General features: G+C 63.5%; 1 protein-coding gene across 3 annotated transcripts in view; it reads left to right on the forward strand.

Annotated features, from left to right (window-relative positions):
- Positions 1–8,022: 8,022 nt before the first annotated feature.
- The window catches only part of CPLX1 (complexin 1), a 32,900-nt gene continuing 28,738 nt past the window's right edge, over positions 8,023–12,184 (forward strand). Inside the window, exons 1-3 of one of the 3 annotated variants that reach the window (XM_058723269.1) lie at positions 8,036–8,130; positions 9,071–9,254; positions 9,516–9,622. In XM_058723269.1, the coding sequence (XP_058579252.1) occupies positions 9,592–9,622 (31 nt within the window). In that variant the 5' untranslated portion in view covers positions 8,036–8,130; positions 9,071–9,254; positions 9,516–9,591. Of the gene's footprint in view, positions 8,131–8,701; positions 8,725–9,070; positions 9,255–9,515; positions 9,623–12,184 lie in introns of those variants that run through there. The other 2 variants (XM_058723268.1, XM_058723271.1) reach the window with 2 other exon arrangements.

Raw genomic sequence — 12,184 nt, forward strand, 5'->3', positions numbered from 1 at the left:
GGCAAAGACACGAGGAAGGAGCTGTTTGGGGACACAGACATGTCCACCGTTTGACCTGCTCCGGCCGACAGAGACCCGAGGGTTTCGTTAGCGGATGTCTAAGCCAGAACTCAGGGGGTATGTGGGCTTCAGGCTGAATTGATCCAGTGTCATCCTGACAAGTGCTGGGTGGGGGGCTGCATTCTCAGCAGAATGGAAATACTCCCGAGTCCAGCGTGGGGGAGGGCTGGGCACACCAGCACACGTCCCCGTGGCCCCACACCACCCATCAGGTGCCCGGTGAGCATCTGGAAGCTGTGACTCCCTCCCTGTGCTCCAGGTGAGCGTGGTGGGGCCCAGAGAGGGAGACCCCCACACACAGCCTCACAGCCCTGGCCCTAAACCTAGGGCTTCTAAGCAGATGGGCCCTGGGCAGGTCAGGATTGTGCACACTTAGGTCTGCCCATAGGCGGGACACCTAGGGACCCGGACACCCCCTCTCCAGAAGGAGGAGGAGACTGGCAAAGCCATGATTTCAGACCTGGGGAGGGAAGCAGTTCCAGAAATCACATCATAATTGCAGCATTGTATGCAGGAAAGAAAATGGCAATAAAATCTGAAGGCATCCTGAACCAAGGGGAGCAGGCTCTGCCTCCAGAGAGGAACCTGAATCAAGTAAACCATCACCCTCAGCTGCCCAGGGGCTGGTGCCTTCCCAGAGCAGCGGGCAGGCCACACGCGGGTGGGGGGGGGGGGGGGGGGGAGGGGCTGTATCCACTGGGACCCCGTGGAAAAGCCAACCAAGGGGTCTGCCCTGGTCCAGGTGGCACCTGGTCCAGGTGGACAGTGCCTTGCCCTAGGTGATGGGATGGCCTGGAAACCTTGGTGCCGTCCCTGCTGCTGGCGGGGGGGGGGGGGGGGGGGGCCCTCAGAACCACCGCCCTGGGCCTGGCTGAGGATCTGGAACCATCTACTCCTCCTACCATCCAGGAAGATGAGCCTACACAGGCCCTGCCCCAACCCCAAGTGACCAGCAGACGCGAGCGTAGGTCAGGGCCTGGGGCCAGGGCAGGTGGCCCCCATTAACAGGACTCTCGTCCAGTGGCCCCTTAGCTGCCCAGTGTGCCCCACCCTGTCCAAACTCTGGCTCCCCACCAGGTCATAGCCTCCCCCAGGTGAGGCTCCTACAGGCCCCCAGCCTGAGTCCTCCCCAAATCTCCTGACCTCAGCACACGGGCCCGCCCCACACTCACCCACTAGTAACGTGGCCACTGTGTGCGTCATGCTGCCCGACAGGTGCACTGGTGCGCCCGGCCCTCCCCCACGCTGGACTCGGGAGTATTTCCATTCTGCTGGGAATGCAGCCCCCCACCCAGCTTTCCCAGCACTTGTCAGGATGACACTGGGTCAATTCATTCCGAAGCCCACATACCCCCGGAGGCCTGGCTTACACATCCGCTAACGAAACCCTTGGGTCTCTGTCACTTGTCTGTGTGCTGGTCTCCGCACAGCACTTGCTGCCATCTGCTGTCTCCTGGGCATTGGCTCCCTCCTGGAGCTGAAGATGGGTGAGCACGCAGCCTTGCCTCCTTCCTCTCAGCACCTGTCGTGACGCCCAGAACCGAGGCCGGAAACAACTTCAGCTAGCGTGTGGGTGCACAGGCAGGGCTGGCCTGCCTGGGGCTGGTCCCATGGCTGGACGGAGGGGCAGAGGGTGGCTTGGCCTCTGCCGTCGAGGGGCGGTCCTCGTCCTCATCCCCTCGCTGGCGGGTCCAAGGTTCCTGCAGGCCGTGGATATGACCCAGGCTGTCCTCTGCAAGAGCCTCTGTGTTCACTCCCAGCCCAAGCGGGAGCCCTTGGAAGCAGCGGTGAGCTGACAGGGGAGAAAAACAACAAAGGAAAGAAAGCCTGGTTTTGGCGCTCGCTGTGGTGGATGTGCTCCCAACTCAGGCTGGTTGCCAGCCACCAACGCGAAGTTCCGGAATGCCGAACCCCCGTCTTCAGCGGGTGCACTCGCTGTGCACAGGCCTGGCTGCAGAGACCTCTGGGTGCCCTGGGGCAGGCCTCCAACCCTGGCTAAGAAGGAGCTGCCCCTGCACCCCACCCCCCAGGGCCTTGGGCCACACCCTAGAGCGGGGCCCACAGGGGCCCTGCGGGGACTGAATTAGCCACCTGACCTTCCCACTTCCTGGACCAAAGCACAGCCAGAAGGTCAAGGCCCAGGAGGCAAGGAGGATCCAGGTAAGACCTGTACCTCTCCCCAAGTGAGCCAGTAAATGTGTCCTCAGCACGAAGCATCCCAGCAGTACCCACACAGGCCTCACCTTACTCTGGGTGTCACTGGGAAGAGGGAGACCCACTCCTGGGTGGTGACCACAGCATCTGGGTCCCTCAGTCCCTGGGCAGCCCCGCCAGTGACACAAAGCTTCCCTCTGGCACCTGAATCTCCACCCTGAAGCCTGCCTCCAAGGGTCAGCAATGTTGTTGGCTGAGTCCTGGCTGGATCAGGGTCACTGTCTGAAGGAATCCAGGCCTCTCGAGCTGCCCCACCAAGACTCCAGGGGGCCCTGGGAACACCCCCGGGCCCTCTCAGCACCCCCACGTTGTGGCTCACTCCTATGCCTGCACAGCCTGGTGTCCTGTGTCCAGGTGCTGAATCTGGCCTCAGGGCAGGGCTGGGAATGCAGTGCAGCAGAAGGTTCTGTTAAAGGGACCCGCTGGGGGGGGCGCCTCGGTGGCTCAGTCAGCTAAGTACCCAACTCTTGACTTCGGCTCAGGTCATGATGTCACAATTCGTGACACAGTCCAGCTCTGCACTGACAGCGTGGAGTCTGCTTGGGATTCTCTCTTTCCCTCTCTCTCTCTGCTCCTCCCCAACTCTCTCTGTCAAAAATAACTATTAAAAAAAGGGGGGACCCAGTGAGCTTGGTCCCCAAGGCAAGTGCAGTGGCTTCTTGGAAGGTGGAGGAGGCCACTGGGGTGGAACAGAGTGACTGAGGTGGGGAGGGGGTGGGCAGGAGCACCCGGGGGGGTGGGGGGACATTCCCAGAGCAAGGATGTCTGGTCTGCAGCTCAGGGTCACATGACAGGCTCTGGGGAGTGACCATGCGTCAGAGAGAAAGTCGGGCTCCGAACGCCGGGTGGGCACTCGCGTGGATGTTACACGACACTGCAGTGGATGTGGCCAGATGTCCCCCAAGACTTGGAGATGCCCCAGGGCATTCGCCCAGCCTGGACATTCCTTTTGTTTCAGGGTCCATCTTGCTCATGACTGTGGAAGAGACCCCGGTGTGACAGGCACAGACATGCTTAACCCAGGGCCACCCAAGAGTGCCTGGGCCCAGCCCACAGGGGCCCTGCTGGAGGCCTGGGTGTCCAGAGGACAGAGCTCTCAGGGAGGCTGTGCTTCTGAAGCACAGCCTCCCTGAGAGCAAACTCACCCCTGCCTCATCTTCCCCCATGCCTCCCATCCCTCACGCCTGCCTGCACCCCCTCGGGGCTGTCCCAGCACCTCCGTGCAGCCGCTGTGCCACAGCAGCCAGTGAGAGGCTGAAACCCCATCTCCAAGCCCGCGTAATTTTACATTGGAGCACAGAGGGGCTGTTCAAGGCAAGGAGCGGGGTGGGGGGTGCCTCACAGCCGCTGCTGACCTCTCCTTGCTTTCCCTCCGCCCCTGCACTGCCCACTTCTCTGAGCATCTCTGAAAGGCATGCCTTCCCCTCTCTGACACGATACCCTGCAGGTGACTCAAAGCCCCCCCCCCCCCCAATCTGCCGGATCCCTGTGCCAGGGCTGTTGGAGTAATGACAGGAGCCTGGAAGGGAAGGTGCTGGTCAAGGCCACATGGGCATGGAGCTGGGGAGGGAGGCAACCCCAGGCGGGAGTTGGGGCCCTGTCGGGGAAGGCGGACAGCCTCAGGGGGCTGGGGTGTGAAGCGGGGCAGAGTGTAGGCAGATGGGGCAGGAGCCATCACGGTGCTCCGAGCCCAGACCCTGGGCCAACTCCTCAGAAAAGTGGGTCCCCAGTGTTCCTGGCAGGGGTCCCCCTTGTCTCTGGAACTTGAGGAGCAGCCTCTGTGGGGGTGGGGGTGGGGGCAGGGCCTCTGTGGAGACAGATGGTCGGGAAGAAAATGCATTTCATCACACGACCCTGACCAGGCAAGAGTGACCAGCACGCAGGACGGAACACTGGTCTGAGGAAGAAGCGGGCACCCCAGGCTGGGCCGTACCTCAGGTTCACTCCCTGGAGCCTCCACAGGTGAGCCCACAGCAGGCTGGGCCCTGGGGCTGGACTCTTCTTGCCCACGGTCGCAAGGGAAGGGGTCGTGGCGTCGGGGAGGCACATAAGTGTCCCCTGCGCTCACAGCCATGGTCCTGCCCCAGCTCTGATGGAAGACAGCCGAGAGTTTCCTTCTCACTTCGTTTCTGCTCTCCCATGCTGTTACCTTTCAAGTGGTCATGAAATCCAGCAGGAAAACGGCAATGCGGAAGGCACCAGCACTGGGGGCTGAATCATTCAGTGTGTGAAAGTCGGTGTGCCCAAAGACCCTCCCTACCGCCCCCCCAGGGGCCTGCAGCTCCTGCCAGACCCCACCCCGAAACTGGAGAACAACTCCAAGAAATCCTGAAGGCATTTGGCCCTGTCGGGGCTGGAGCAGGGCGCTGCCCTGGGGTGCCAGAGGCCCTCCGTGGGACAGATGGGATCGACAGGTGCCAGGCCTCCCTGGAGGGAGTGAAGGGGCACCCAGTAGGGGTTTCCTGGGAGGGCCAGAGCAGGGTGGCTGTCTCCTCTGTCTGCCATCTGGAGTGACTCTGTGGGGCCACAAAGAGGACTCTGCATGGCAGGGAGTCTCAAACCCAGCATCATATGGTCTTTGGCACAACCCTGCTTTGGATCAGGGCTTCCTGGCCTCAAGGGGCCAGTTTCTGGAGGGCACACAGAGAGCTGAGCTAGGGGCCATACACCTGTTCTGCCAGCTGGCCAGGGTGCCACAGCCAAACACACATGTCCCGAATGCCAACCTCTCGCTGAGACGCCTCTCCCCTCATTCTGACTCCCTGGAATGCACCCCCACTACCAGTACCACCGCCATTCATTCACCTCCTCTGTGCCCTGGCCCCATCCTGGACAGCGGCCACATCCAGGTGCCTTCTGAACTCCCTCCTGGATCTTTCTCAGCTGTGTGGAAGTTTCCTGCCAAGCTCTTGCCTCTCTGTGGCCGGCTGCAGTTCTGGGAACTGGGAGCTATTCACCGGTACCCAGGTCCTCTTCTGGGAACTCACAGGGCCACACATCCCACCAAGGGCAGCATTGCCCCCTCACCATGGGAGCAGAACTGGCAGGTGGGCGGTTTCCAGCTGGTTCACCTCATGGCCTCACTACCTGCCCAGAGCACTGCTCACCCTGCCGTCCTTCTCGGGCTCCAGAGTGGGCCAGCCTCCCCCTGCCAGGATGGGACACCAGGCACTCTGATCCGGAACCGTCACCAACCTTGCCTGTTTCCCCTGGGAGAGTCTGAGTCCTGGCTGGGCCACCGATCCCCAGCTTAGGGCCTGGGCAACTGTCAGGACTGAGGGGGTCACAGCATGGTGGTGAGTGTAGGAGGGTAACAAGCAGAGAGACAGAGATGGAGACCCACAGAGAGGGACAGGGAGGGCAAGAGAAAGACGGAGAGAGGCTTGGAGGGTCAGGCAGCATCCTTGGACCCCTGGCTCAGGGCTGTGTGTGGAGCTCAGCCAGGCCCAGATCATGGAGTCGGTGGGGCTGTGGAGTCCCTATCCAGTTGAAGACCCTCCACCGTCCTGATGGTGCCAGGCTCTGGCAAGGCTCTGGTGCCACAAAGGCAGCCCTCTGCCCAACCTGGCTGCCCTGAGTCAATGCAGTGTCTCCCTGTAGGGGGCTCTTGAGGTTACCCAGGGTCATTGGTTGTGGGGCCTGCTCTGGATTTGGCTGAGGTCACCTATGGGATCCTGCATGGGGTTGACACAGATCGGCTGTGATTCACCCTTCAGGCCCATCTGGTGGCAGCAGAGGTGGAGGGAAGAGCCTCTCTTTCCTGGACCAGACCTCTGCCTCCAGCATCTACACCCGGGTCCTGAGGACACGGGAAGGGCCAGGCTGAGCAGGACCTGAGCTGGGGCTCGAGTCAGACCCTCAAGACCTTCACGTACTGGGCTACAGGTGACCATAGCGTACACATCCCTAGAGCCGCTGAAGGCCTGGGTCTAGAATCCATTCCTGGGGGTCAGTCAGGGCACACTAGCGCAAGGGGCTCCTTGCAGCCTGGGCTTGAGTCCCATGTCCTGCCCCCAGGCTCACCCTTTGGGCAGCACACCCTCCCCCCCCTTCACCTCCTGGCCCAAACCCAGCTGACAGGACCTGTTAGCAGGAGAAAGTGAGAATGTTGAGGCCAGCTCCCCAGGGCTCTGGCATCCAGAGAGGCTGCAGCCGGGTGTTTCCTGAGAAGTATGTTTTGGGACCTGTGCCTCCTCCGGGGTCACTGGCCGCTGAGTAGACAGTGACCCCAGCTCCCAGGGAGTAGTGCTGGATTTCTCCATAGCCTCCCCTTGGGGCCCTACCCGGCCACTGCCCTGCACAGTATGGGCTGGAGACGGTCAGAGAGGGGTGGAAGCTGGGAGCAGAGGCGGCAAACAGATCGGGAGGATATAAGCTTTGTGGGTCTGCACATCTTCCCGAGTTCATCTCAGCCTCACGGCTGCCGGTGGGGGTGGGGGTGGGGCGGAGGAGCAGAGAGGGGCAGGTCTCCCCCGAGTGGGGGTGGGGGCAGAGACAGCTCCAGGATCCGTCCCTTCCACCCCAGGGCCCGGCACGTCCCGATGACTCTGGCGGGAAGGGACACCGACAAGTTAATGCAGTGGCCACCAGGGTTGTCCGCCCACCGAGCAGGAGGTCAGCCCTGCGCCGGTGGCCCGAGAACCATTTTCAGCCCGGACGCTCTTCGGGACCCTGGCGGGGGCTGAGCCGCGGCCGCTCCCGGCAGCACCGCCCACAAGGTCGGCCGGCGGGGCGGGGTCTCCTGACCCCCGGGAGGGGCGGCAGGACTGGAGGCCCAGCCTCCGACCTTGCCGCGCGACCCGGCTCTCCCCGCAGTGCGGCTTCTGCCGCGGGGGCAGTCCCGGAGGCCCGGGGAGGGGGCGGCCGGTGGGGGCGGGGCCGCGAGGGCAGTCGGGGCGGAGCGGCCGTCGTCTGCAGTGACCTTCACGCGTCCGTGCCCCGCAAGGGGCCGCCCGCCCTGCGCCACCGGCGCCAGCCGCGCTCTTCCCGCGTGTCCTCCCTCCCTCCCTCGCCCTCCCCTCCCCCGCCGCCGCGCCGGCCGTACGAGGGGCGGGGGTCTCTCGCCTCTGTCCCCCTAGATTGAAACTCGGAGACGCGGTTACGCTGAAAAACAGGGCCCGGCCGCTCTGCGATTCTGTCTCCGCCAGGGTGGGTGTCCAGAGTCTGGGGCCTCCCTTTCCTGCCCGGGGCTACGAGGGGGCCCAAGAGCGGCGGAGTCGGGGTCACGGGCAGCACTCAGGGTCACTCGTCCGGGGCGGGATCGCTGTTGCTGCCCGCGACGGAACCCCTGCCCCTGCGCGCCCCGGCGGTATGGAATGGGGAGGGGAGCCGCGCGACCCCAACCCCCAAGGCCTCTCCACCCCCGCCTGAAAAGAAAGCTTTTGCCACTGGGGGTTCCGCAGGCGCTCACGAGGTACCCCGCACGGGCGGGGGCGTGGGATGCGCGACCCTGTCTGTGAAGAGGGCGACCCCCGCCCGGGTCCACACCGAGGAGGTCGGATGGTGGTCGGGGGTGGGGGGCAGTGTCTGGGACTCTAAGCCGCCGTGCGGGCCGGGGTCGCAGGCGGTGGCTCGGAGATGCCCCCCGAAAGCGGCGCGAGGGCAGGGCTTGCGAGGGGGAGAGGGGGGCGCGTCTCCCCGCCCCCGCCCCCGCCCCCCGCGGGCGCCCGCCCAGCCGCTGCGGCCCCGCCCTCGTCGTCACGCTCGGACGCGGGCGGGGGGCGGGGAGCGCCTCCATGTGACGCGCCCTCCTCGCCGTGCCCTTCAGCCGCCGCCGCAGTTCCCGGGGCGCCACATGGAGCCGGCCCGCCGCTGACCGCCCGCCCGCCCGCTCGCCCGCAGCCCGGCCCCGGGAAGGTAACCGACGCGCCCGCGCGCAGCCCGCCCCAGGCCGCCCGCTCCCCGCCCGCTGCTCCCGGCCCCGGGCGGGCGCTGTCCGCCGGCGCGGTGCTGAAGCGGGCCCCGCCGTCCCGCCGCGCGCCCTCCCTTTCTGGCTCCTTCTCCGAGTCCCCGGCCTCCCGAGTCGCCCCTTCCCCTCCCTGGTGCCCTGGCTCTTTCTTTCCCGGCGCGCTCCCGCCTGAGGGCCGCTCAGCGGAGCCGGGCAACTCGCCCGCCCGCAAAGCCAAGGGGTGCGGCGGCAGCGGGAGCCCCGGCCCGCGCGGGGCGGCACTGGGAGCCCTGGGAGAGGCTCCAGCAGCATCCCGAGTGTCCCTGTGGCTGGACCCTGAGCTCCCCATCCCCCTCAGGAACCAGGGGAGAAGTTTGGAAGAGAATCTGCTTTGCGGCAAGGGCGCCCCTGCGCGCCAGCGCTCTGCGGGGAGGCGGGGGCACTCCCACCCAGCCAGCCCTCCCCAGGCCGCACAAACGCGGGTCTCCGTGTGCAGAGGAAAACACCGTAAAACACTGGGTCTCCAGAGGCCTGGGCTTCCCCGCCAGGAAGAGACCCCGCAGGTGGGGAGGGAGGGGGATCGCAGCTGCGGATTTTACAGGGGGCACCTCCCCACCGGAGTTCAGCTGAGCTGGACCCTGGAGCCCCCCCCCCAACGCTAATGCAGGTGGAGGGGTGGTCTGCGCTCCCCACCCCATCCCCCATTTGCGTTTGTTCCCTGAAGGTTGGATTCCCTGCAGTTTCTCCCTTCCACTCCCACCCTCACTGTAGTGGTGGGCACTGGAGTGTCCCCTGGATGGAGCCTGGTCTCCTGAGACTCCTCTGTCAGAAGCCAAGGGGGCCTCTCACAAGGGGCATCCACTCAGGCCCCACCCACCCTAACCACTGGGGTGCCTGTTCCTTCCACAGACCCCAACCCCCGTGTGGCCCAGGGCCCAGAAAGGAGGCAGAAGAGCCAGTCACCTTCAAACACCCCTTGGGCCCTGCCCCCACCGGGCCTGGCTCCTCTGGGCTGTGCTCCCCCAAGTCGTGAGCGCCCTGCTCCGTCCCTGCAATGGCCACCAAAAACTAATTTCAGAAACCCAGGGGCCAGGTGAGACCACTTTGCAGGTCCCGCTGGGGTCCTGGGATCTACCTGCCTTGGTCAGGGCATGTGGTAGGAACCCTCCTCCCCAGAGACCCCCCCCCAGGTGTCCCTGTCAGTGTTGGGGTCCCGCCATAAGGTGTGGGGGGATTGTCAAATGATGCTCTGTCAGACCCCAGACCCATGCTCACACGACGTCAGGTTGGGATGAGGAAAAAGCTCTTCCCCAGGCCTGATCAGGGTGACCTGTGACCACTTCCTCTCCTGCAGGCAGAGAACTCCTGGCCACACTTGCATGTGAGTTCCAATCCTCGGGAGGAGCCGCTGAGGAATCAAAGCCATCGTCATGGAGTTCGTGATGAAACAAGCCCTGGGAGGTAGGAAGTAGGGGAGTGGGGGCAGCATCCGCCCAGCTGGTTGCCGGCTGGAAGCCGCTGTGGCATGCAGACATGCGGGGGCATATGGTCACCCTCAGACTTCACACATTCCTTCACTGCACATCCCCCAAAACACACCTGCCCACTCCCTCCCTTGGGAAAGAGTCAGGGACCAAGGCGGGGGGAGGAAATACGCTGGTGTGCTGTGGTCAGGGCAAAGCCCACCAGACAGTGCTGAGAATGGGGTCAAGGGTTAAACAGCAGCACCCTCCCTGGGCCTTGGGGGGAAGGCCCACCCCAGTGTGGATTTCACGGGCACCAACAGCCAGTCCTAACTGTCAGGGTCTGGTGGCCCCCACAGGGGCTTTGTTCTTGGTGGGCAAAGCCATGGGACGCTGCAGGGTGACTGCAGCAGGTGGGGGGGATCCCGAGCTGGATGTGCACCCTGTGGGTCTCACCCAGGGTGGGGGCAGCAGCATGTGCAGGGAGCCTGGGCTGCTGAGCTCAGGGACAAGAGAAGAGGCCAGGATCGCTGGTAGGGCCCTGGCCCTGTTCCCCGGAGGCAGTGCAGCTGTGTGTGTGTGTGTGTGTGTGTGTGTGTGTGTGTGTGTGTGTTGGGGGAGGGGACTACCCTTCTAACACTGCTGACTCTTATCTGAAGGGAATCCTGTCACTACTGGGTTCAAAAGACCATCTTTGTGGCCAGACACCCTGGCCTAGGAGGTGGGCAGGGCGGTGACGTCCACACTGGCACAGGTGCTTCCTGGTAGAGCAGTCTGGTTCAGCGGGGCCTGAGGGGCCCAGCCAGTAGGCCCCAGCTGTCCTGGTGCAGCACCAGCTCCCCAGAGCTCTCTGGGATGGGAGCCTGTGCCCAGCACCTGCCTGTGCCATTTCCGGATGTCTTCCTTTGGTGGCCTCTGTGGGCCACACCCTGACCCGGTGCCATTCACAGCCTGGCGTTGAGTCAGGTGACGCATCTGCAGTGGTGGGAGGAATCAGGACCGTGTTTTTGGAGGAGGGGAGCCAGTGGGGCTATTGTGGCAGCACTGAGGTGCAGGACGGCACAGTGCCATGAAGCCCAGGACAGGGGCCCATGGGTGGGCTGCCTTTCTGCTCACCACAAGTTAAGTAAATAGACATTCGGGCCTGGCCCGGGGCCACATTTTTTAAGATTTTGTGGTCAAGGAGAGGCTGCAGGTTGAGTCTAATTATAATGATTACGTCACCGGGACATGATTCAGGGACAAGCCAGCACCCTGGCACCAGGAGCAATCCATGTTCCACCCAGCCAGTCCCAGACTGCTACAGATAATTAATTAGGTGGCTAATTCAGGCCCTGAGGTGGGTTTGTAAGAACACTGGAATATCTGATCTGGCTGTCTACATGGCTGAAATTAGCTGTGTAATTGCCAGCCTGGATTCCCTTTGTTCCATGTCAGCCCAGAGTTTTTCCTGCAGCGGCAACGGGGCAGGCTTCTCAGGGCCAAGCGGGTGCTTGGCAGTGGCCGGGGGCGGGGGGGGGGTGGTGGCGGGGAGGGAGGCAGCGGAGGTGCCTCGGGGCACCCTCTTGGTGGCCACGGACAGGGTGTCCCAGCCCAGTGCTGGCTCCGGTGTTCACCTTCCCTGCGGTACTGAGGTTGAGCGCCGCCTGATGTTCAGGGCGAGACCTTGTGTTCTGTTTCTGCGCTTTCTCTCCCCCGGGCAGGCATCATTTTGGTCTCTCGGGACGAGCACATTCAGACAGAAGGACAGAGACAGACGCCAGAAGTGTTCCAAGAGAGACAGACTCAGTGGGATACACCCAGGAAACCATTCAGAAAGAGGCAGACCCCAGAAATGGAGCAGGCTGGAGGGAGATGAAGGCAAGAGAGAGACAGAGGGGCACAGGCTGGAGTTCAGGCACAGCAGCCTCTTGGGGGGATGGAGAATTGGAACAGAACAGCCAAGGGGAAAAGACAGGGCACACTGAGATGAACACTGAGGAGCCCAGGGAACCGGGACAAGAGACGGGAGTGCAGGGTGCGTGGTGGAGAGAGACACAGGGACAGAGACGTGTCAGAAGCCAACTAAGGAATCGAGTCAGGGCTAGAAGCGCAGAGGCCACATCACCTGCACATGCAGAGAGAGCCCTAGCAGGGGAGGAAGGAGATGAGGGTCTGGAGGGAGCCCTGTGGTGGCAGGCCACACTCAGCCGCACTGGCTGGAGGACTCCACGAAGCCCAGTTAAGTTGTGGTCACCTGAGGCTGTCTGCACCTCCCTGGGCTGCTACGTCTTCCTGACCAGGCATCTCATGGAGTCTTTGCCGGGGACAGAGGCTTCGAGGTGACTGCCTGGGAGGAATGACAACCACAGGACTCCGGAATCTAGTGTCAGACAGACAGAGCAGCAGGGAGTTGACAGCAAGTGCACGGCTGTTTCTGTAGGGCCTTGTCCACGCTGGGGCTCAGGGTCTGATGAACTGAGTGACAGTCCAGAGTTCAGGGGCTGCTGGTCCCAAAGGACCTCGGATACCATTTGGACGGTGGTGAAAGCCCAGGTGACCCCGGCCTTTCCTGTAAGCC

Source organism: Neofelis nebulosa, chromosome 3 (genome assembly GCF_028018385.1).
Source record: "Neofelis nebulosa isolate mNeoNeb1 chromosome 3, mNeoNeb1.pri, whole genome shotgun sequence".
Classification (NCBI taxonomy): Eukaryota; Metazoa; Chordata; class Mammalia; order Carnivora; family Felidae; genus Neofelis; species Neofelis nebulosa.